The sequence below is a fragment of the Hemitrygon akajei genome, chromosome 9 (assembly GCF_048418815.1).
Source record: "Hemitrygon akajei chromosome 9, sHemAka1.3, whole genome shotgun sequence".
Classification (NCBI taxonomy): domain Eukaryota; kingdom Metazoa; phylum Chordata; class Chondrichthyes; order Myliobatiformes; family Dasyatidae; genus Hemitrygon; species Hemitrygon akajei.
This window is the reverse complement of record NC_133132.1, coordinates 19,821,717-19,847,724: the sequence shown is the minus strand read 5'-3', so window position 1 is coordinate 19,847,724 and position 26,008 is coordinate 19,821,717. Positions and strand designations below refer to the sequence as shown.

The window sequence follows — 26,008 nt, the reverse complement described above, 5'->3', positions numbered from 1 at the left end:
AGAGAACTGGAAATGAATTCCAATGAATTGATCCACTTGACCCGGAACAGGAGTGTGTGGGCCATGGCAGTCAAAGCTCAAACTGGGCACGGCACCTGATGATGATTTAATTAGCAGTATAATTAGTTCAGCACCAACATTCTTGTGCTGTGCTCTTCTATGTTTAAATGCTCCCAAGTTATTGAGGACCTCCTTCTCCAGTTATAGAGATTTACACAAGATGTTCACCTCCCCTTTCACTGAATTATCAAACTATAAAGTCTGTTTCCTCTGTGAATACTATACTGATGAAAAATGGCTATTTTGGGTCTTGCTACACTTGCTGCCCCATTCATAGATTTCCCTTGTCTCAAGCAGGCCCCAACATTTTCCCTGGTTATTCTTTTATCCTTACAATTTACCTGATTTCTCATGCCTGCCCTTTGCCTTCATAAATTTTCTTTTGAAGTGCATTCCCACACACCCGTCATTGGTTGCTACAATTGTTACAGGCTAATTTTTTTTTAACCTTTATCTAAATATCAACATTCCTTGATATCCAGGATTCATTATACCCTTACATGAACATGTTAGTTTAAAATTCTTGTTATTTTTCTTCTGAATGCAGACCATCGTGCAGATGTAGACTTACCTGCCAGTAGATATTCCCGATCTATCTTTGAAAGGTTCTCTCTTTTGTTAATGAAATTTGCCTCCTTCCTCTGACCCCCCTCCCCTCCCAAGTCCTTGTCTGCAAAGTGGAATAAAATTGCACACAGTTGGCTACAATCTCGATGGAGTAATCAACTCCAGTCAGACATTATGAATAAAACTTCAGTAAAGACTCACCTCATTCCAGTTTGGTTCCAATGTGTCTCTGTAGACTCTTGTCTTTGCTTTGTTAACAAAGTAACCAAATGAATCTACTTCTAAAGTGCAATATAAATCTGTTCAAAAACAAGGAAACACAAATTCAGAAATAACTTCAGGATATGTAAGAACTGATTATAATGCTGCATTGTACATTGAACTGCAAAATATAGTGTAAACATACCGAGAGAAAAGTCAGACAAGCAGACCTGGTGTCGTTACACCCAGGATAGTGAACACTTGAGAGCTAAAATGGAGACCAAATGATGCAGAATTCTCCACCTGACTCTCTGCATGAATCACAGACACAATGGATATCCATCGATTATTTCAGGAGGACAGGAGGTTCTGCAGATGAGAACAAGATTCCCGGATAGCACATTGCCTCTCGGGTGCCAGGGTCTGGGTTATCTTGGATCGAGTCCTCAATATTTGTAAGTGGGAGGGCGAACAGTCAGAAGTCGTGGTCCATGTAGGTGCCAATGACATGAGTAGGACGAGTGACCAGCTTCTGAATCGGGAGTCAGGGATTTGGTGCTAAGTTAAAGGGCAGGACATCCGGGGCTGTGATCTCAGGATTGCTACCTGCGCCACATGCTAGTGAGGCTAGACCTAGGAAGATTATACTGTTTGATACAGGGCTAAGGGGTTGGTGTAGGAAAAAGGGCATAAGATTTTTGGATCATTGAACTCATTACAGGAAAGGTGGGACCTGTATAGATGGGATAGTTTGCACTGAACTGGAGATATTAATATCCTAGGAGGAAGGTATGTTAATGTTGCACGATGGGGTTCGAACTAATGTTGCAGAGGGATGGGAACCAGAGTGCCAGAACCGTTAGTGGAGAGGTTGTGGAGGAAGGTGTTGGTAAGACCTCAAAATTAGGAATCAAAAGGTGTGACCAGTGTCCTTAGCTGTGTATGTTTTAATGCAAAGAATGAAAATACACTTGGACTAAGATGTTAACTCTCCTGTGCTATCACCAGTGGGATCATCAGTTGATCTGCCACCTGTCTTCAAGAGCTTTGGCCCGCTTATGATCAGGACTTCTTTGAGGTGGTGGGTCAGCAGTGCTAAAGCACCACCTCCCAATGGTGAGCTTAAAAACTATCAGAGTTGTTGGTTGCTTCCATCCAACAGATAGTCTGCTCTTCAGGTGTCTATGCAACTACTGAAGGGTTTGCAAAAGATGGATACACCATCCGACTATCTGCCCCTCTGGACGTACTTGGTCCACACCCATGATGATCCTGTCTGCTGCCTCAGCTACAGCCCTGCTGGTTGAGTTGATCTCTCTTCTAGTGAAGCCAAGGTCACGCAGTCACTTCTGGAAAGTGAATGCAATAAAGCCACGGCACCCTACTTCGAATGGATAGCATGAGACCTTCCACCCTCTGTCTCTGCACTCCGATCTTAATTCTGCATACTTGGTTAACTTGCGCTCATGGGCTTCATCGATGTTGTCTTCCCAGGGGACTGTGAGTTCACCAATAACCACTTCTCTACTGGTGTCAGAACAGACGATTATATCTGGACGCACTTTGCTCAGGGAAACTGCCTTTCTCATCCAGGTCGGCCTTGACACACCAGTCATTGGCTGAAGAAAGTACGCTTGATCGTGGGCCTGCGCTGTACACCCTTGACTTGGAGCCTTCTTTCACAAATGATATGTGTTCTTCTGTGCAGCACGGGGCATGAGATAAGTTGTGCTACAGTACTCTCTGCTCAACCGCTTCTGTTACAACTTTGAGAACGTTGTTATGTCTCCAAGTGTACATGCCGCTGGAAAGATTGACTCTGCATGCACTCAGAATATGTTGAAGTGTTCCCTTCTCGCCACAAGCAGCACACCTGTCTGTCTTATCTTCATACCAGGTGCTGAGGTTGGCAGATGTTGGGAGCAGGTCGTACGCTGCTCTGCATAGAAAAGAAATGCGGAGGGGTTCCATCTGCCACAGAACATCCCAAGATAGATGTCGTTGTTCAACACTTTCCCACCAGGTCCAAGCCCCTTGTTTGGCCAGGCCAGCTGTTTTAGCTAACCTCTTCTCCTCTTCTACCTCTCGTATTTCTTGCGTTATAAGCTCACGGTGCCCCTTACCCGTAGAAGATGACCACCACTTGTGGGTTGTCCATCCGAGTCCCTGGCAGCCTAACTGGGTAGCACCAACCATCTCCTTGTGCTTCAGTCTAGACTCTGCCTCATCGACTGCTGCCCGGGCTGACCACTTCCTGCCTGATCTCACATCCGGCTGGATGTTCTTGATGACAGGGTCTTTTGAGTCTCGAAGCATCAAGAATGTTCCTGCCTTGGCTACCTTGACCTCTTCAACAAGGGATTGCACTGGGATGCTAAGCTTTGTCTGGCTACTGTGGATTGCAATATTAGTGAGGCTGCTCGGTACTCCAAGCCACTTCTTCACATACTTGTTGATCTTCTGTTCCAATGCCTCAGCATGGGACATTGCCACTTCATAGACAGTTAGTGGCCACATTATCTGTGGCATCAGTCCATACTGCAAGCACCACAACTTCAACTTGCCAGGCAAGCCACACTTGTCGACAGACATCAGACCTCTGCTGATCTGTTCTCCTGTCTCTTGAACCCTCTTGGTGTCTCTCAGCTCCTCTGCGTACCATTGCCCGAGGCTCTTAACTGGTTGGTCCTGAATGGATGGAACCTCCTCTCCTCAAAGGGTGAAATGGAAGTCAACCAACTTTCCTCTCCTAAGAACAAGGCTCCTTGGCTTCTTGGTCTTGAACTTCATTCTTCCCCAAACCATTAGCTCCTCGAGTCTAGATAGTATACTTTCCACTGCCTCCGTGCTAGAACCCAAAAGGGTGAGATCGTCCATGAACGCTCGTATTGGTGGCAACTCCCCTCCGCCATCAAGTGCAACAGCTGGTCCCACTGATTCTGCAGCCCTCACAATGACCTCCATGGACATCCCATTGGAATTCCAACATCCAAGCTCTGCCACCTAGTTGTAAACTGCTGAGTGGAAAAGCCCATCTGGAAATCGTTGTAGTACTGCATAACGAAGTTCCTCACCTTAGCAGGAATCCACAGGAATTCCATCACAAACTCAATCAGGACATGGGGAACGGAACCATGTGCATTTGCAAGATCAAGCCAAACTACAGCCAGATTTCTGCTCAACCTTTTCAACTCCTGGATGGTATGCCATATCATACTAGTATGTTCTAGGCATCCTGGGAAGCCTGGTATTCCTGCCTTCTGCACAGATGTATTTACCAATCCATACTCTTATCACAAATGAAGATATTCTTTCTGCTAGAATGCCAAACATAATCTTCCCCTCTACATTCAGGAGTGAAATTGGTTGCAACTGTTTCAATGTAGTAGAATTCTCTTCCTTCAGGATGTATACTCCTTCAGCCTCACTCCATGACAAAGGAACAACACCTTGTCTCCACAAGTATTTCCTCAGCTCTTCACACTTCTTGAACACCTTATACGGCACTCCATTAGGTCCTGGCACTGAACCTGACCTTGCCTTTCTGATGAACCGCTTGACTTCTGCCATGTATCATAGAAAAGGTGGATGACAGTACTGAAGATGAGGGATTTGGTATACAAATAGAGGCAATAGAAGCAAACAGCATTATGAAGAACCCCATGCACCCCTCATACCAACTCTTCTCCCTCCTGCTGTCTTGGAAAAGGCACCGATGCATTCGGGCTCTCACGACCAGACTATGTAACAGTTTCTTCCCCCAAGCTATCAGACTCCTCAATACCCAGAGCCTGGACTGACACCTTACTGCCCTATTGTCTTGTTTATTATTTATTGTGATGCCTGCACTGTTTTGTGCACTTTATGCAGTCCTGGGTAGGTCTGTAGTCTAGTGTAGTTGTTTTTTTTTCCCTGCGTTGTTTTTTCACGTAGTTCAGTCTAGTTTTTGTACTGTGTCATGTAACACCATGATCCTGAAAAACGTTGTCTCATTTTTACTATGTACTGTACATAGTAGTTATGGTCGAAATGACAATAAAAGTGACTTGACTTGACTTGATATGTAGTCAGGAGAGTTTATTGATAGGGCAAAATTACAGTCAGCAGGGTAAATTGCATCCTAAAAGCTGGACAAAATGGAAAAGGGTGAATACAGGCCTGAAGGTGTTGTATCTGAATGCACACAGTATACAGAATAAGGGAGATGAATTGGCAGTACAGTTACAGATTCACATGTATGATGTTGTAGGCATCACTGAATCATGGCTGAAAGAAGATTACAGCTGGGAGTTTAATGTCCAAGGATACACATTGCATTGAAAGGACAGGAAGGAAGGAAGACAGAGGGGGTGGAATTGCCCTGTTGGTAAAATATGAAATCAACTCATTAGAAAGAGGTGCCATAGGTTAAGAAGGTGTTGAATCATTGTGGATAGAGCTAAGGAAAAGCAAGGGTAAAAAGGCCCTGATGGGAGTAGTATACAGACCCAACAGTAGTAAGGATGTGATCCACAAATCACAACAGGGCAGAGAAAATGCATGTCAAAAGGGCAATGTTACAATAGCTATGGAGGACTTCAATATACAATAAGATGGGAAAAATACATGGTATTTTTGGTAGGACATACATGGTAGGGCATTGAGGAATGCAGTAGAACAGAGTGTTCTAGGAATAAAGGTGCATAGTTCCCTGAAGGCGGAACCACATGAGGATAGGGTGGTGAAGAAAGCATTTGGTATGCTGGCCTTTATAAATCAGAGCATTGAGTATAGGAGTTGGAATGTAATGTTAAAATTATACAAGGCATTGGTTGAGGCCAAATTTGGAGTATTGCGTACAGTTCTGGTCACCGAATTATGGGAAAGATATCAACAAAATAGAGAGAGTACAGAGGAGATTTACCAGAATGTTACCTGGGTTTCAGCACCTAGTTACAGAGAAAGGTTGAACAAGTTAGGTCTTTATTCTTTGGAGCGTAGAAGGTTGAGGGGGGACTTGATAGACGTATTTAAAATTATGAGGGGGATAGATAGAGTTGACGTGGATAGGCTTTTTCCATTGAGAGTAGGGGAGATTCAAACAAGAGGACATGAGTTAAGAGCTAAGGGGCAAAAGTTTAGGGGTAACACAAGGGGAACTTCTTTACTCAGAGAGTGGTAGCTGTGTGGAATGTGCTTCCAGCAGAAGTGGTAGAGGCAGGTTCGGTATTGTCATTTAAGAAAAAAAACTGGATAGGTATATGGACAGGAAAGGAATGGAGGGTTATGGGCTGAGTGCAGGTCGGTGGGACTAGGTGAGAGTAAGCGTTCGGCACGGACTAGAAGGGCCGAGATGGCCTGTTTCCGTGCTGTAATTGTTATATGTTATATATGTTAAATCAGATTGGTGCTGGATTCCAGGAGGGAGAATTTCGAGAATGCCTATGAGAATGCTCGTGGTTGAGCCATTCTAGATTGGTTGTTGTGCAATGAACCGGGATTGTTAGAGAGCTTAAGGTAAAAGAACCCTGAGGGGCAAGTGACCATAATATGATCAAATTCACCCTGCAATTTGAGAAGGAACAGCTGAAGTCAGATGTATCAGAATTACAGTGGAGTAAAAGGAATTATAGAGGCATGAGAAGAGTTGGCCAGAATTGATTGGAAAAGAACATTGAACTATGGCACATTACAGGCCCTTCGGCCCACAATGTTGTGCTGACCAAGTAACCTACTCTAGAAACTGCCTAGAATTTCCCTACCACATAGCTTTCTATTTTTCTAAGCTCTATGTACTTACCTAAGAGGCTCTTAAAAGACCCGATTGTATCTGCTTCCACCACCGTCGCCAGCAGCCCATTCCACGCACTCACCACCCTCTGTGTAAAAAAAAACTTACCCCTGATATCCCCTCTGTACCTATTTCCAAGCACCGTAAAACTATACCCTCTCACGTTAGCCATTTCAGCCCTGGAAAAAGCCTCTGCCTATCCACACGATCAATGCCTCTCATCACCTTATACACCTCTAGCAGGTCACCTCTCATCTTCTGTTGCTCCAAGGAGAAAAGGCCAAGTTCACTCAACCTATTTTCATAAAGCAATCCAAGTCAAGTCAAATCAACTTTTATTGTCATTTCGACCATAACTGCTGGTACAGTGCATAGTAGAAATGAAAACGTTTTTCAGGACCATGGTGTTACATGACACAGTACAAAAAACTAGACTGAACTACGTAATAAAAGAAAACAAGAAAGAGAAAGCTACACTAAACTACAATCCTACACTGGACTGCATAAAGTGCACAAAAACAGTGCAGGCATTATAATAAATAATAAACAGGACAGTAGGGCAAGGTGTCAGTCCAGGCTTCGGGTATTGAGGAGTCTGATAGCTTGGGGGAAGAAACTGTTACATAGTCTGGTCGTGAGAGCCCGAATGCTTCGGAGCCTTTTCCCAGATAGCAGGAGGGAGAAGAGATTGTATGAGGGGTGCATGGGGTCCTTCATAATGCTGTTTGCTTTGTGGATGCAGCATGTGGTGTAAGTGTCTGTAACGGCAGGAAGAGAGACCCCGATGATCTTTTCAGCTGACCTCACTATCCGCTGCAGGGTCTTGCGACCCGAGATGGTGCAATTTCCAAACCAGACAGTGATGCAGCTGCTCAGGATGCTCTCAATACAACCCCTGTAGAATGTGATGAGGATGGGGGGTGGGAGATGGACTTTCCTCAGCCTTTGCAAAAAGTAGAGATGCTGCTGGGCTTTCTTTGCTATGGAGCTGGTGTTGAGGGACCAGGTGAGATTCTCCGTCAGGTGAACACCAAGAAATTTGGTGCTCTTTACGATCTCTACCGATGAGCCGTCGATGTTCAGCGGGGAGTGGTCACTCCGTGCCTTCCTGAAGTCAACAACCATCTCTTTTGTTTTGTTCACATTAAGAGACAGGTTGTTGGCACCATCTTTGTAAATCTCCTCTGCACTCTCTCTATAGTATCCACATCTTTCCTGTAATGAGGTGACCAGAACCGAATAAAATACTCCAAGTGGTCTGACCAAGGTCTTATATAGCTGTAACATTACCTCATGGCTCTTGAGCTCAATCCCACGGCTTATGAATGCCAACACACCATTCACCTTCTTAACAACATTGTCAACCTGCAAGCAGCTTTGAGTGTCCTATGGACACGGACCCCAAGATCTCACTGATCCACACTGCCAAGATTATATTCTGCCTTCAAACTTGTCCTACCAAAATGAACCACTTCATGCTTATGAGGGTTGAACTCCATCTGCCACTTCCCAGCCCAGTTCTGCATCCTATCGATATCCTGTTATAACCTCTGAAACCCTCCAGACTATCCACAACACCCCCAACCTTTGTATCATCAGCAAACTTACTAACCCACCCTTCTACTACTTCATCAAGGTCATTTATAAAAATCACAAAGAGGAGGGGTCCTGAACAGACCTCTGCAGAACACCACTGGTCACCGACCTCCATGCAGAATATCAATCATCTACAATCACCCTTTGCCTCCTGCAGGCAAGCCAATTCTGGATCCACAAAGCAAGGTCTCCTTGGATCCCAAGCATCCTTAACTTCCTGAATGAGTCTTGCATGGGGAACTGTAAGACATTAAGATATAGAAGCAGAAATAGGCCATTCGACCCAGCGAGTCTGCTCCGCTATTCAATCATGGACTTATCCAATTCTTCCAGTCATCCCACTCTCCTGCTTTCACCCCATACCCTTTGATGCCCTGGCTAATCAAGAACCTATTTATCTCTGCCATAAATACACCCAGTGACTTGGCCTCCACAGTCGCCCGTGGCAACAAATTCCACAGACTTACCACCCTCTGACTAAAGTAATTTCTCCGCATCTCAGTTCTAAAAGGACGTCCTTCAATCCTGAAGTCTAGAATTCTCTTGTCTAGAATCCCCTAGCGTGGGAAATAACTTTGCCAAATCTCATATGTTCAGGCCTTTTAACATTCGGAATATTTCTATGAGATTCCCCCCTCATTCTCCTGAACTCCCACGGAATACAGCCCAAGAGCTGCCAGATGTTCCTCATACGGTAGCCCTTTCTTTCCTGGAATCATTCTTGTGAATCTTCTCTGAACCCTCTCCAATGTCAGTATATCCTTTCTAAAATAAGGAGCCCAAAACTGCACACAATACTCCAAGTGTGCTCTCACGAGTGCCTTTCAGAGCCTCTACATCACATCCCTGCTCTTATATTCTTTACCTCTTGAATGAATGCCAATATTGCATTCGCCTTCTTTACAACTGTCTCAACCTGGAGGTTAAACTTTAGGGTATCTTCCACAAGGACTCCCAAGTCCCTTTGCATCTCTGCATTTTGAATTCTCTCCCCATCTTAATAATAGTCTGCCCGTTTATTTCTTCCACCAAAGTGCATGACCATACAATTTCCAACATTGTATTTTATTTGCCACTTCTTTCCCCATTCCCCTAAACTATCTAAGTCTCTCTGCAGGCTCTCTGTTTCCTCAACACTAGCCACTCCTCCATCTATCTTTGTATCATCGGCAAATTTAGCCACAAACCCATTAATACTATAGTCCAAATCACTGACATACATCGTAAAAAGCAGCGGTCCCAACACCGACCCCTGTGGAACTCCACTGGTAACCGGCAGCCAGCCAGAAGAGGATCCCTTTATTCCCACTCTCTTGCTTTCTGCTGATCACCCACACTAGTAACTTCCCTGTAATTCCATGGGCTCTTATCTTGCTAAGCAGCCTCATGTGTAGCACTTTGTCAAAGGCCTTCTGAAAATCCAAGTACACCACATAATTTCCTCAAGAATTGCAGTACATTTGTCAAGCAGGATTTTCCTTTCAGGAAACCATGATGGCTTTGACCTATCTTGTCATGTGTCTCCAGGTACTCCATAATCTTATCCCTAACAATCGATTCCAACAACTTCCCAACCAGTGATGTCAGGCTAATGGGTCTATAGTTTCTGTTTTGCTGCCTCCCACCCTTCTTAAATAGCAGATAACATTCGCAATTTTCCAGTCATCCGGTACAATGCCAGAATCTATCGATTCTTGAAAGATCATTGTTAATGCCTCCACAATGTCTCTAGCTACCTCCTTCCGAACTTGAGGGTGCATTCCATCAGGTCAAGGAGATTTATCCACCCTCAGACTATTAAGCTTCCTGAGCACCTTCTCAGTCGTAATTTTCACTGCACCTACTTCACTTCTGACACTCTTGAATGTCCGGTATACTGCAGACGTCTTCCATTGTGAAGACTTTTAAAAAAAAAAAAATTTTAATTCAATTTTTAAAATAGTTACATAGAATGAATAGAATAATAAATCAACCCTCCCCCCTCCCCTTAACATCCCATTCTAAAAAAAGAAAAAAAAGAAAGAAGAAAGAAAGACTGCCTGGATATCGGAAGATCCCCACATGCTCCATGGAATTCAAAATAGCTTTAATATATGTATTTATTTCTTTCTCCAGAGGACCAATAACTTTATCTTCGGAGCACCTATATATATTTTCTGTGATCAAATTCAGCTACTATGGCTTCTGCGCTGCTCATCTCTGGTGTCCTTTAAGGATTTATCTTTGATTCCCTGTTAGACTTGTTTTGTAAAACAAGCAAAGGTGTTTCAGTATTCCCATATTAAAGATTTAAGCAAAGCATAAGCATGCAGGACTCACTTGATGTTTGTTTGAATCCAGTTGCCGAGTGAACGATTACATTAAGAAACCCGTAGAGGCCAGGTGATTCATCATCTGTGGGCAGCAAAGGGACAAAAAGACCATCAAACATAATTAAGCAGAATTAAGCTATTCAGTCCATTGAGTCTGCTCTACCATTACATCATGGCTCATTCCGAATCTCATTCAACTCCATACACCTGCTCTCTCACCATATCCCGACCAATTAGGAATCTATCAACTTCCGATTTCAATATATGCATGGCCTTGGCCGTCACTGCAGACTGTGGCAGAGCATTCCATAGATTCACAACTCTTTGGCTAAAAAAAAATCCTCTTTACTTCTGTTCTAAAAGATTGCCCCTCAATTTTGAGGCTGTGCCCTCTAGTTCTGGACACCCCCACCATAGGAAATGTCCTCTCCACATCCACCCTATCTGGTCATTTCAACATTCAGTAGGTTTCAATGAGATCCCTCCTGCGTTCTTCTAAATTCTAGTGAGTACAGGCCCAAAGCTGCCAAACGGACCTCATATGCTAATCCCCTCAGTCCCAGAACCATCCTTGTGAGCATCCTCTGGAATCTCTCCAATGACTACACATCCTTTCCGACATACGGGGCCCAAAACTGTTGACAATACTCCAACTGCGGCCTGACTAGTGTCTTACCATTATCTCCTTGATTTAATATTCTATTCCCCTTGAAATAAATGCCAACATTGCATTTGCCTTCTTTACCACAGACTCAACCTGTAAATTAACCTTCTGGGAGTCTTCCACAAAGACTCCCAAGTCCCTCTGCACCTCTGATGTTCTCCCCATTTAGATAATAGTCTGCACTATTGATCCTTTTGCCAAAATGCATTATCATACTTTATTCCATCTGCCACTTTTTTGCCCATTCTTCCAATTTTTCTAAGTCCTGCTGCAATCGCATTGCTTCCTCAACACTACCTACCCCACCTCCCCACACCCATCTCCATATCATCCACAAACTTTACCACAAATCCATCAATTCCATTATCCAAATCATTGACAAATAATGTGAAAAGTAGTGGTCCCAAAATTAACCCAAGGAAAATCACTAGTCACTGACAGGCACCTGAAAAGGCCCCTTTATTCCCACTCACTGCCTCCTGCCTGTCAGCCATTCCTCCATCCAGGTCAGTATATTCCCTGTAACATCATAGGATTTTATCTTGTTAAGCTTATCAAATGCCTTCTGAAAATCTAAGTAAATGACATCCACTGCCTTTCGTTTGTCCACCCTGCTTGTTACTTCATTGAAGAACTCTAACAGATTTGTCAAACAAGATTTCCCTTTACAAAAACCATGTTGACTGACTTATTTTATTATTAGTCTCCAAGTACTTCAAAACCTCATCCTTAATAATAGACTCTTCTGCCATTTGAGAACAACTTCTTCTGTGGGGCATATCTATCCTGTGCCTTGTGAATGATTCCCAGAAACTTCAGCCATCTCTGCTCTGCCGTCATCTCTGCCACTATCCCCCTCCAATCCACCTGGGTAAGCTCCTCTCTCATGCCTCTGTAGTTCTCTTTATTCCATTGTGATACTGATATATCTGATTTGTGCTTCATCCTCTGAAACTGCAGCATAAATTCAATCATATTATGAACACTGGCTCCTAACACCTCCTTTACATTAAGTTCTCTAATAAAATCTGGGTGATTACACAATCACCAATCTAAGGTAGCCTTTTCCTTAGTAAACTCAAGTATCTTGGAGCAACGGAGGATGACAGGTGACCTGATAGAGGTGTACAAGATGATGGGAGGCATTGACCGTGTGGATAGTCAGAGGCTTTTTCCCAGGGCTGAAATGGTTGCCACAAGAAGACACAGGTTTAAGGTGCTGGGGAGTGGGTACAGAGGAGATGTCAGGAGTAACTCTTTTACTCAGAGAGTAGTGAGTGTGTGGAATGGGCTGCTGGCAGCAGTGCTGGAGTCAGATACCATAGGGTCTTTTAAGAGACTTTCGGATAGGTACATGGAGCTTAGAAAAATAGAGGGCTATGGGGAAGTCTAGTAATTTCTAAGGTAGGTACTTTGTGGGCTGAAGGGCCTGCATTGTGCTGTAGGTTTTCTATGTTTCTGTTTACAAGCTGCTCTGAAAAGCCATCTCATTAGCATTCAACAAATCCCCTCTCTTGTGATCCAACACCAACCTGATTTTCCCAATCCCCTCTCATACTGAAGTTCCCAATTACAATTGCGCTACGTATTACCCTTATTACATGCCTTTTCCAGCTCCCTTTGAAATATGAACCTCACACTTCGGCTTCTTGTACGAGGGGTGATTGATAAGTTCGTAGCTTAAGGTAGAAGATGAGTTATACAGCTCTTGTTACATGTAAGTGCAGTTCAACTCTGAGTGATTATGCAGAAAGTCTGAAGTTAATAACTTTTGTGGTATTTCTGTTTCAGATAATTGAAAATTGCAAGTACCGTAAATTCCAGTGTATAAGCTGAGAAATTGGCCCTAAATTTTGGTGCTAAAATTAGGGGTCGGCTTATACAGAGGGTGCCAGCTTTGGAAAAACGAACACACAGAAGACAGGTCATATTTATTGGCTGGTTTTGAGTCAAATTCGTTCCACTGTCGACGCATGAATTCTCTGAAAGCTTTGTTTAAACTCACATCTAGTGGCTGGAGCACGGACATCAAACCACCGGTGATGACTGCAATGTCCGTATTTTCAGTTTTCAATGATGCTTTTGTCTCACCTGACAAGTACACATTGAACACATCCAGACAAGTAGTGACTTTTCCTTCCCAAAACCTTCGGGACCTCGACGCCACATCTCTTTAACCTACTTCAAGCACCCCGCTTTGTCCATCCAGCAGTGTTTTTGGACGTAAACAACACCACCCCGTGGGAATTTTCTGAGCAATCTTTGTTTTTTTGTCTCAATACAAGATCACGTTTATTCATAAATCGGGTGCACCACTTTGTGTAGCTTTGAAATTTTCGCTGACCTCAAGGTGTTTCTCGGCCCATTTCAACGCTTGAACTCGAATCATTTCTCTGGTAACAATGTATCCGGACGATCGCTGGTGATTCACCCACCCTAAAACTTTTTCTTCCAGTTCTGGCCACTGGCATGTTTTCCCGCAGTTTGCACCTTTCATCTTTGGCATTTCCCTCAGCGTGTCCTCTGCCTTTCTCCACTCTCTCACTTGTTTCTCGTTTACACTAAAATTCTTAGCAGCTGCAGAATTATTCGTTCCTTTAGCAAAATCAACAACCTTCAGCTTGAAGCCAGCATCATATCGCATTCATTTTAATCTTTTGTACATGGCGGTCGCAAACTCAATATTGACTATAAGTACTGATCCCGCCACCCCGTGTTATGTTTTAACGAGATTACAATGGGCGCTAAGTAGTTTCACGGGGGTTACATTTCAGAGGATTCTTTACCATTCGAGACCTAATCCAAAATTTCCCTCCCTGATTTATTTATTAAGAATTCGCTTATAACGCTCTACAATGTGTAGGCCTGTTTTCTTAGCAGGTACTGGTTCACAAAATTTCCCAGTTCTGGCAAAGCTGAGTACCAGCATGTGAGTTCTTGTGATCTTTTCTAGTTACCGTAGATGCCGGATTATAAGCCGCTACTTTTTTCCCACGCTTTGAACAGCTTTGAACACTGCGGCTTTTACTACGGTGCGGCTAATGCATGGTTTTTTTTCATGCCGCCAAAAACATTTTGCCTCGTAACAGTAGACCAATAAAATTGATGAGTAGTTCACAGAGGTCCAATGAAATTGTACGATAAATCAAGCGCACTTTCACAATTAAATTATTGTAAATCAGTCATTTGTACTCACCCTCATCAACATGGAAAACACTCGAAGAAAAGCATTGTGCTGCCTTTATGGCAGTTATTTAGTTTATAATATTTTCGCTTAGTAATTCATTTGTTAGTATTTTCTAGTTAAAGTTAGAAGTGTTTTAACTGTATTTGTTTTCTGTACTACATCCCGGGATGCTATGACGTCACATCCTGTTTCGCCGCGTCTTGTGGGAAATATCGGTTTGCGATAAACGGGAAGGTGGGGGCCAGCGGCATTAGACCCGCGCGAGAACGCTGCTTTTAAGTTAAAGGCGATCAATAACTTTTCCTGGTAGGCTGCAGTATATATATTTTTTTACCAGTCGTTAGGAGATATTGGAATGTTGTTCGTGCACTGTTCAGTAAAAAAGTATACGCAACGTAATTTGTGTGTTACCGATACGTATGTATATTTAAAAGTAGCCGTGTTACAGGCACGGTTCGAAAAAAAACATTTGCAATATGTATTTGTTTATGTTACCATACGGATTTAATTAAAAGTTAAAAAATCCTCACGTGTAATATCTTTCTGTGTAAATATCTCATATTACAACGTGGGACACCTGCAGCTTAAAATCCGGTGCGGCTTGTACAAGTACAAAATTGATTTTCTTTCTAAAATTAGAGCCTGCGGCTTTTAATCAGGTGCGCTCTGTAGTACGGAATCTACGGTAAATCAAAAACCTCTACAAAAGGGGTCAGCTTAAACAAAGGTAACATGAAAAAGGCTCTTTTTTAACCTTGAAAATGGGGGGGGGGGGTTGTTATACTCCGGAATATAGGGTAAGCACTGTCTAAGAAAATGGACAATATCGGCCTTCGTGTAGTCATCTGCTACCTCGGTCTCAAGGGCTTAACACGCAAGGAGGTCCACAAGGACATGGTGGCAACACTTGGGGAGGGTGGAAAATAAATGTGCTAGGTTTTCTAAATTTGACTCCTTCTACCTTAGGCCACAAACTTATCAATCACCCCCTGTTTATGATTCCCACAATGGTTTTCTTACCCTTGCAGTTTCTTAGCTCCACCACAAAGATTTGATATTCTCTGACCCTATGTCACTGCTTTCTAAAGACGTAATTCCATCTCTTACCACTACAGCCACACCACCGCCTATGCCTTCTTGCCTATCCTTTCAATACAACATGTATCCTTTGATGTTAAACTCCCAACTAAGACCTTCTTTCAGCCACAACTCAGTGATACTCACTACGTCATACCGACCAATCTCTAATTGCAATGCAAGCTCGTCCACCTTATTCCGAACTCTTCTCAACTTCCTTCCTAACTCCCTGTATCATAACCATGTATCTGAGGACTGGGTGATTCCTTTGTTGAGCACCTGTGTTCAACCTACAGAGGAGACAGTGAGCTTCCTGTTGCCTGCCACTTTAATCCTCCATCCAAATCTACTCCAACTCTTGCTGCATGGTTCCTGCACCAGTGCATGTGGCAGCCTTCAAGATATAGTAGCGAATTCTCCAACTGTTTTTCTTTCTTTTTCCTTTTCTCTGCTGTTGGCTGTACTGGAAGTCATCCTTCTTGCCACATTACTAAGCTCATCATTTCTTCAACCATGCCTGCAACTTCCATTCATAAACAGAGCTCCCGGCATAGTGGCCTTCGTAAGTCAGAGTATTAAGTGCAGGAACTGGGATGGTATGTTGAAATTGTATAAGACATCTTAAAAGAGATATATAAAATGATAAGAGGCATAGATGGAGTAGATAGTCAGAGACTTTTTCCCAGGGTGGATATGGCTAACATGAGGAAATCTGCAGATGCTGGAAATTTAAACAACAACACACACAAAATGCTGGTGGAACACAGCAGGCCTGGCAGCATCCATAAGGAAAAGCACTGTCGACGTTTTGGGCCGAGACCCTTCGTCAGGATATGGCTAATATGAGGGGGCATAATTTTAAGGTGATTGGAGGATTTCAAGATTTTGGGGGGCGGGGGGGATGTCAGAGCTAAGGTAGGTAACATAGAGTAGTGGGTGCGTGGAGCGCCCTGCCTGGCTGGTGGTGAAGGGACTCTTAAGAAACTCTTTGATAGGCAGAAGGATGATAGAGAAATGAAGGACTATGCACAGGGAAGGGTTAGATTGATCTTAGAGTAGGTAAAAAGGTCGGTAGGACATTGTGGATCGAAGGGCTTGTACTTTGCTGTAGTATCCTATGTTCTCAGATGTTGGTAAGGCCATATTTAGAGTGTACTTCTGGTCACCTAGCAAGAAAAAAGTTATCAATAAGTTGGAAAGAGTACAGGGAAAATTTACAAGGATGTTGCCAGGACTTGAGGATTTAAGTTATAGTGAAAGGTTGAATAGGTTCGGAGTTTCCTTGAAGTAATGGAGAATGAGGGGAGATTTGAAAGAAGTATGCAAAATTATGAGGGATATAAGAAGGGTAAATGCCAGCAGGCTTGTTCCACTAAGGTGGGGTGAGACTAGAGCTAAAGGTCATAGGTTAATTTAGATACGTAAATAAGTGGGAAGGGTATTGAGGGTTATGGCACAGTTGACTTGGCAGAATAACAGTTCAGCATGGGCTCGATGGGCCAGAAGGCATGTGCTCTCCATGATTTTCCATAAAAGCTTTCTAAATGAATTTCTTCCACGTTATTTTGTTGTCTGTGAAGAATATTGATTAATTAGCAGGCATAATCCCCTTCCAATGCATCATTTCAGTGTAAGAAATCGTCCATACCTTTTTGGGTAAATTTGTCATAATTTTCGCCCAGAGTCCATGCCGTCCACCAAACAGCCACTTACAGTAACTTTACACTAATCCTGTTTCATTCTTCCCACATTTCCATCACACCTTCCAGATGTTACCACTCACAGAGCAGTAACCAATTAACCTACCAACCCATATAGTCAGGTCACTTTTTATTGTCATTTCGACCATAACTGCTGGTACAGTACACAGTAAGAACAAGACAATATTTTTCAGGACCACGGTGCTACATGAAATACAAACACCACACTGAACTATGTAAAACAACACAAAAACTACATTAGACTACAAACCTACCCAGGACTGCATAAAGTGCACAAAACAGGGCAGGCATTACAATAAATAATAAACAAGACAATAGGCACAGTAGCGGGCAGTAAGTTGGTGTCAGTCCAGACTCTGGGTATTGAGGAGTCTGATGGCGTGGGGGAAGAAACTGTTGCATGGTCTGGTCGTGAGAGCCTGAATGCTTTGGTGCCTTTTCCCAGACGGCAGGAGGGAGAAGAGTTTGTATGAGGGGTGTATGGGGTCCTTCATAATGCTGTTTGCTTTGTGGATGCAACGTGCGGTATAAATGTCCGTGATGGCAGGAAGAGAGACCCCGATGATCTTCTCAGCTGACCTCAATAACCGCTGCAGGGTCTTGCGATCCGAGATGGTGCAATTTCCAAACCAGGCAGTGATGCAGCTGCTCAGGATGCTCTCAATACAACCCCTCTAGAATGTGATGAGGATGAGGGGTGGGAGATGGACTTTCCTCAGCCTTTGCAGAAAGTAGAGACACTGCTGGGCTTTCTTTTCTATGGAGCTGGTGTTGAGGGACCAGGTGAGATTCTCCGCCAGGTGAACACCAAGAAATTAGGTGCTCTTAACAATCTCTACCTAGGAGCCATCGATGTTCAGTGGAGAGTGGTCGCTCCAAGCCCTCCTGAAGTCAACAACCATCTCTTTTGTCTTGTTCCATTCAGAGACAGGTTGTTGGCCCTGCACCTCCTATCTGTATGCTGACTCGTCATTCTTGCTGATGAGACCCACCATGGTCGTGTCATCGGCGAACTTGATGATGTGGTTCGAGCTGTGTGTTGCAGCACAGTCGTGGGTCAGCAGAGTGAATGGCAGTGGACTGAGCACACAGCCCTGGGGGGCCCCCGTGCTCAGTGTGATGGTGTTGGAGATGCTGCCTCCGATCCAGACCGACTGAGGTCTCCCAGTCAGGAAGTCTAGGATCCAGTTGCAGAGGGAGGTGTTCAGGCCCAGTAGGCTCAGCTTTCCAATCAGTTTCTGAGGAATGATTGTGTTGAATGCTGAACTGAAGTCTATGAACAGCATTCGAACTTACGTGTCTTTTTTGTCCAGGTGGGTAAGGGCCAGGTGGAGGGTGATGGCAATGGCATCGTCTGTTAAACAGTTGGGACGATACACGAACTGCAGGGATTTCTTTGGAATGTGAAGTAAATTAGAATATCTGAAGAAAATCCACAAAGACATGAGAAGAAAGTACAAACCCTATACAAACAGCACCGGAAGTTAGGATTGTTTTCACTTCACTAGAGATGTGAGGTAGTAGCTCTGCCTGTTACCTTGTGTATTGAAGAGGCAGAATATTACTGTATGCCGAAAATCTTGGACATACCATCGAGATTGGCAGTTTTTAACCAAAGAAATTTGTACTGCTGACACTTAGTTAGAAATAGTATCTGTGATTTGATTGGAAAGTGACCAGATGAGAAAGGACAGCATATTACAGTATAAGTAAACTGAAACACTTCTATATCTCCACACTGAGTGACTGAACTCTGCTTCATTGGAACTTTAAGAACAGGAACAGGAGTAGGCCAATTAGCCCTTTACCCCTTCTGCACCATGCAAGCCGTTTGGTAGATGTGACAGGTGGCTCTGTAAGCACTGTTATCAGGCAAATTATTTCACTAGATGATTTTGTTCACTCAAATAATGATGAAAAGAGAGTTATTTATAATGGTGCATCTATTTTGTTGTGTCTCTCTCTCTACAATGCACTTTAGTGCATCGAGACGTGGCTCCTTAGAAATCGTTAGGGAACTGGAGCTGCAGCTCGATGACCTTCAGCTTGTTAGGAAAAGATAGACAGGAGTTACAGGAGACAGATAAATGGGTGACTGGCAGGAGAGGAAGGGAGAATGTCAGGTAGTGGAGAGCACCCCTGTGGCTGTCCGCCTCAACAATAAGTACTCCATTTTGAGTACTGCTGGGGGTGATGACTAACCTCTGGCACTGAGCCTGGCCCTGTGACTCAGAAAGGGAGGAAATTGGAGGGAATGGCAGCAGTAATAGGGGGATAGCTGGGTAATTCAGTGGACGTGAAAAGGAAACATAGTTGGTAGTTTGCCTCCCAGTTGCCAGGGTAGAAAAAGGAAGGAGGTCCTGAAAACAATACAGGGAGTCAGGAAGGCAGCTGAGAAGCAGGTAGTTATCTCGGGATTACTGCCTGTGCCACACAACAGTGAGGATAGGAATAGAATGAGGTGGCAGATAAACGCATGGTTGAACAAGTAAAGCGGGGGCAGGGGTTCAGATTTCTGGATCAGTGGGACGTCTTCTGGGGCAGGTGTGACCGGTACAAAAGGGACAGGTTGCGGGCAGGTTTACTAGAGCTGTTGGGAGTAGTTTAAACTAATGGCAGTGGGATGGGAACCAGGATGATAGAGCTGAGGATGAGCCAGTAGGTTTACAAGTAGATGATGGGTGTAATATGAATGTAAGGAAGGACAAGCCAATGACTGGGTACAAATGCAAAGAGTTAAATTGTTTCTCAGAGTCAAAATTCAAGAGCAAAGGATGCAGGACTGAAGGTGCTATATTTAAATGCACATAGTATTCAGAATTAGATGGATGAACTCGTGGTGATGTTAGAGATTGGTCGGTATGATGTTGTGGGCATCACTGAGTCGTGGCTGAAAGAAGGTCATAGTTGGGAGCTTCATATCAAAGGAGATAAGTTGTATCAAAAGGAGAATCAGGAAGGCATAGGCGGTGGTGTGGCTGTATTGCTGAGAGATGGAATTATATCTTTAGAAAGAGTGATATAGGGTTAGAGAATGTTGAATCTTTATGAGTGGAGTTCAGAATCTGCAAAGGTAAGAAAATAATTGTGGAAATCATATATAGGCCTCCAAATAGTAGCCAAGATGTGGGGTTGAGATTGCAAAGGGGGCTCGTAAAGGCATGTAATAAGAGTGATGTAACAATTGTACTGGGGAACTTTTAATATGCAAGGGGATTGGGAAAATCAGGCTGGTGTCCACCACAAGAGAGGGAATTTCTTGAATGCCTACGGGATGGCTTTTTAGAGAAGCTTGTGCTTGAGCCTACTTGGGGAAAAGCTACCTTTGACTGAGTGTTATTTAATCATCGAGATTTTATTAGAGAGCTTAAGGTAAAGGAACCCACAGGAGTCGGTGATCATAATATGATTGAATTCATGCTACAACCTGAGAGGCAGAAGCATAAGTCAGATGTGTCAGTATCACAATGAAATAAATGGAATTACAGAGGCATGAGAGAGGAGCTTGCCCAGGTGGATTGGAGGAGGATACTGGTGGGGATGACGGCAGAACAGAGATGGCTGAAGTTTTTGGGAATAGTTCACAAGGTGCAGGACAGGTATGTCCCACAGAAGAAGTTGTTCTCAGATGGCAGGAGTAGGCAACTGTGGCTGACAAAGGAAGTTAGGGACTGCATAAAAGCCAAAGAAAGGGCATATAAGGTAGCAAAAGTGAGTGGGAGGATGGTTGATTGGGAAGTGTTTAAAATCCAACAAAAGGCAACTAAAAAAGCTATAGGAAGGGAAAAGATGGAATACGACGGCAAACTAACCAATAATTTAAATCAGGATAATAAAAGTTTTTTTTCAGTTATATAAAGAGTAAAAGGGAGGTGAGAGTTGATCTTTCATTGCCTGTGATCTTTCAAGAATCACTTGTTTCTCGTATGGTTCTAGAGGACTGGAAAATTGCAAATGCCACTCCACTCTTTAAGGAAAGACCAAAGAAAGGAAATTACAGGCCAGTTCGTCTAACCTCAATGGTTGGGAAAGTGTTGCAGTCTATTATGAAGGATGAGGGTTCGGGGTACTTGGAGACTAATGATAAAATAAGTCAAAGTCAGCATGGTTTCTGTAAAGGGAAATCTTGCCTGGCAGATCTGTTAGGATTCTTTGAGAAAGTAACAAGCAGGGTGGACAAAGGAGAGGCAGTGGATGTCATTTACTTGGATTTTCAGAAGGTATTTGATAAGGTGCCATCCATGAGACTGCTTAACAAGATAAAATCCAATGGTGTTACAGGATAGATACTGGCATGGATAGCGGAATGGCCGACAGGCAGGATGTAGTGAGTGGAAATAAAGGGGGCCTTTTCTGGTTGGCTGTCAGGCGTCAATGTTGCTCCTCAGGTATCAGTATTGGGATTGCTACTTTTTACATTGTTTGTCAAAGATTTAGATAATGGAATTGATGGAGTTGTTGAAAAGTTCGCACATGATACGAAGATAGGTTAAGGGGTAGATAGTGTTGAGGAAGCAATGTGATTGCAGAGGGACTTAGACAAATTGGAATACTGGGCAAAAAAGTGGCAGATGGAATACAGTTTTCGAAAATATATGATAATGCATTTTGGTAAAAGGGACAAACATGCAGACTAAATGTGGAGAAAATTCAAACATCAGAGGTACAGAGGGACTGTGTGCAAGGCTCCCAGAAGGTTAATTTATAGGCTGAGTCTGTGGTAAAGATGGCAAGTCCAATGTTGGCATTCATTTCCAGGGGAATAGAATATAAAAAAAACAAGGAGATAATGCTGAGACTTTATAACACACTAGTCAGGCCACACTTGTTATATTGTCAAAGGTTTTCAGCTCCATATCTCAGAACCGGCAGCGGTTATTTAAAAAGGGAGCTTCGAGAGCATTTGTCCATTGTACATGGCCTATCAGCAGCTATAACCGGAGCATCAATCATCAGTTAGATAGCAGGGAAGGTTCAGATGTAAAAGGGAGATACTGCCTAGAAGAGCGGTCATCGACGGAGCGATCTGAGGCAGAGTGGTTGGGCTTTGGCTCATTCAGGCTTCGACCATAATGGGTTGACGTGAGGTAAGTTACCTGTGAGGAATAGAAACAGGAAGTATGTCTTTGAGGCCAGTGTTCTGCACTGGGTGTCAGATGTGAGATGTCAGGGAGACTCCCAGTCTCCCAGATGGTCACATCTGCGGCAGGTGTGTCGTGCTGCAGCTCCATAGGGAACTGAAGCTGCAGCTCGATGACCTTCGTAGACGACGTATAAGGTATCATTATATGCGGATGACTTGTTATTATAAATATCTGACCCTGAAAGATCTATTCCTGCTATTTCTTCTTTGCTTGCTCAATTTAGTAATTTTTCTGGTTATAAATTGAATTTTAATAAGAGTGAACTATTTCCATTAAATATGCATGTTTCAATTTATAATCATGTACCATATAGAATTGTTACAGATTATTTTATTTATTTAGGTATTAAAATTACTAAAAAACAAAGATTTATTTAAAACTAATTTTCTACCTTTAATAGATCAAATTAAGCAACTTGCTAATAGGTGGTCTCCACTATCTTTGTCTTTGGTAGGCAGAGTTAACGCCATTAAGATGATGATACTACCTAAATTTTTATACTTATTTCAAGCATTACCAATTTTTATTCCTAAATCTTTTTTTGATATGGTTGATTCTAAAATATCTTCATATTTGTGGCAGAACAAAAATCCTAGACTAGGCAAAAAATATTTACAGAAGCCTAAGAAGGAGGGCGGCTTGGCTCTACCAAACTTAAGATTTTACTATTGGGCAGTTAATATATGGTATTTGATATTTTGGACACAAGAATCGACTACAGTTGCTGGCCCACAATGGGTAAATTTGGAATGTAAATCTGTGCAAGATTTCTCATTGATCTCAATCTTAGGATCTTCACTTCCTTTTTCGTTACTCAAAATGAATAAACAGATAACTAATCCCATAGTCAAGTATACATTACGAATCTGGTTTCAATTTCGTAAATTTTTTGGCTTGAATAAGTTTATGCTGTCAAGTCCTATAATATCTAACTACTTCTTTCAACCATCATCTATAGATCAAGCTTTTCTTTTATGGAAAACAAAAGGTATAACATGTTTTCGTGATCTGTTTTTGGATGATAACATTATGTCCTTTGAACAGCTATCTAATAAATATAATTTATCTAAAATCCATTTTTTTTTAGATATTTGCAAGTTAGAAATTTTTTGTATAATGAATTAAAGTCTTTTTCGAAAGAATGTCCATTGGACATTACAGAAAGAATTTTAGCTCTCAATCCTTGTCAAAAGGGTTTAGTAGCTATCATTTACAATATGATTATGAATGTACAGCCAGATGTATCAGAAAAAAATTAAGAAGGAATGGCAGGAAGAATTGCATTGTCCTATATCTACTGAGCAATGGGAAAATTTTTTATCATTGGTAAACTCATCCTCTATTTGTGCTAAACATGCTCTAATACAATTTAAGGTTGTACACAGAGCTCACATGTCTAAAGATAAACTTGCTCGATTTTATTCTTATGTTAATTCAACCTGTGATAGATGTCATTCTGATGTTGCTTCATTGACTCATATGTTTTGGTCTTGCCCTTGTTTACAAAACTATTGGAAAGATATTTTTAATATTATTTCAAGAGTTTTAAATATTAATTTTCAACCACATCCTTTTACCGCAATATTCGGTTTACCAATGATAGATAATAAGCGTTTATCCGCTTCATCCCAACGAATGATTGCAATTGTTACATTAATGGCTAGAAGATCTATTTTACTGAATTGGAAAGAAATTAACCCTCCAACTGTATTTCAGTGGTTTTCTCAAACTATTTCCTGTTTGAGTTTAGAAAAAATTAGAAGTGTGGTTTTTGATTCTTCAGTTAAATTTGAGGAAACTTGGAGACCATTTATTCAACATTTTCATATGAATTAAATGGTCTGATCCTGAACCTTATTGTTACTATCCTTAATTGTGTGGATGGAGGTTCGGAGTTATCGGCACTACTGTATGTATTTAACATTATGCAATTGCCCATGTTGGTTAGTTTGTTTTTATTAGTTTTTTTTTAAGTTCTCTTTTAGTTTTTTTGTTTTTTTTTCTTTTTTCTCTTTTTCTTAATTCCTTTACATTAATACTATGAGTTTGGGAGGCCTTATATATTGATTATTACATATCTGATTGTTTATTTAAACTATTAATTGTGTACTCTCAAATGTTTTGTACTCATATTTTACTTATGTTTTTCTTAAAATTAATAAAAAGATTTGAAAAGGACCTTCGTCTGGTCAGGGAAAGTGAGGAGGTGATAGAGAGGAGCCATAGGCAAGTAGTCACACCAGGGCCTCAAGAGGCAGATAAATGGGTAACAGTCAGGAGAAGGAAGGGCAAGAGTCAGATACTAGAGAGTAGCTCTGTGGCTGTCCCCCTTAACAATAAGTACTCCTGTTTGAGTACTGTTGGTGGGGACAGCCTACCTGGGGGAAGCAACAGTGGCCGTGCCTCCAGCACAGAGTCTGGCCAGGTATGGTACAGAAACTCTGGTGTACAAAGACTGTTGAAAATCCAGTCAAGAAGAAAAGGCTTACAAAAGGTTAAAAAAAACTAGGTAATGATACAGATCTAGAAGATTATAAGGCTAGCAGGAAGGAACTTAAGAATGAAATGAGGAGAGCCAGAAGGGGCCATGAGAAGGCCTTGGCGAGCAGGATTAAAGAAAACCCCAAGGCATTCTACAAGTATGTGAAGAGCAAGAGGATAAGATGTCAGAGAATAGGACCTTATCAAGTGTGACAGTAGAAAAGTGTGTATGGGACCGGAGGAGATAGCAGAGGTACTTAATGATTATTTTGCTTCAGTATTCACTACGGAAAAGGATCTTGGCAATTGTAGGCATGACATCAGATTGAAAAACTTGAGCATGTAGACATTAAAAAAGATGGTGTGCTGCAGCTTTTAGAAAGCATCAAGTTGGCTAGGTCTCCGGGACCAGATGTGATGTACCCCAGGCTACTGTGGGAGGCGAGGGAGGAGATTGCTGAGCCTCTGGCAATGATCTTTGCATCATCAATGGAGATGGGAGAGGTTCCGGAGGATTGGAGGGTTGCAGATGTTGTTCCTTTGTTCAAGAAAGGGAGTAGAGGTAGCCCAGGAAATTATAGACCAGTGAGTCTTCCATCAGTGGTTGGTAAGTTGATGGAGAAGATCCTGAGAGGCAGGATTTATGAACATTTGGAGGGGCATAACATGATTAGGTATAGTCAGCATGTCTTTGTCAAAGGCAGGTTATGCCTTATGAGCTTGACTGAATTTTTTTGAGGATGTGACTAAACACATTGATGAAGATAGAGCAGTAGATGTAGTGTATATGGATTTCAGTAAGGCATTTGATAAGGTACCCCATGCAAGGCTTATTGAGAAAGTAAGGAGGCATGGGATCCAAGGGGACATTGCTTTGTGGATCCAGAATTGGCTTGCCCACAGAAGGCAAACAGTAGTTGTAGGTGGGTCATATTCTGCATGGAGGTCAGTGACCAGTGTTGTGCCTCAGGGATCTGTTCAGGGACCCCTTCTCTTCATGATTTTAATAAATGACCTGGATAAGGAAGTGGAGGGATGGGTTAGTAAATTTGTTGATGACACAAAGGTTGGAGGTGTTGTGGACAGTGTGGAGGGCTGTCAGAGGTTACAGCGGGACATTGATAGGATGCAAAACTGGGCTGAGAAGTGGCAGATGTAGTTCCACCCAGATAAGTGTGAAGTGGTTCATTTTGGTCGGTCAGATATGATGGCAGAATATAGTATTAAT

General features: G+C 42.5%; 1 protein-coding gene across 2 annotated transcripts in view; it reads right to left on the bottom strand.

Annotated features, from left to right (window-relative positions):
- The window catches only part of LOC140732900 (breakpoint cluster region protein), a 381,893-nt gene that overhangs the window by 84,931 nt on the left and 270,954 nt on the right, over positions 1-26,008 (bottom strand). For both annotated transcript variants that reach the window (XM_073055571.1, XM_073055572.1), the window contains 2 exons: positions 10,514-10,588; positions 829-926 (listed from right to left, as the gene is read on the bottom strand). In XM_073055571.1, coding sequence (XP_072911672.1) covers positions 829-926; positions 10,514-10,588 — 173 coding nt within the window. The remainder of the gene's footprint in view (positions 1-828; positions 927-10,513; positions 10,589-26,008) is intronic.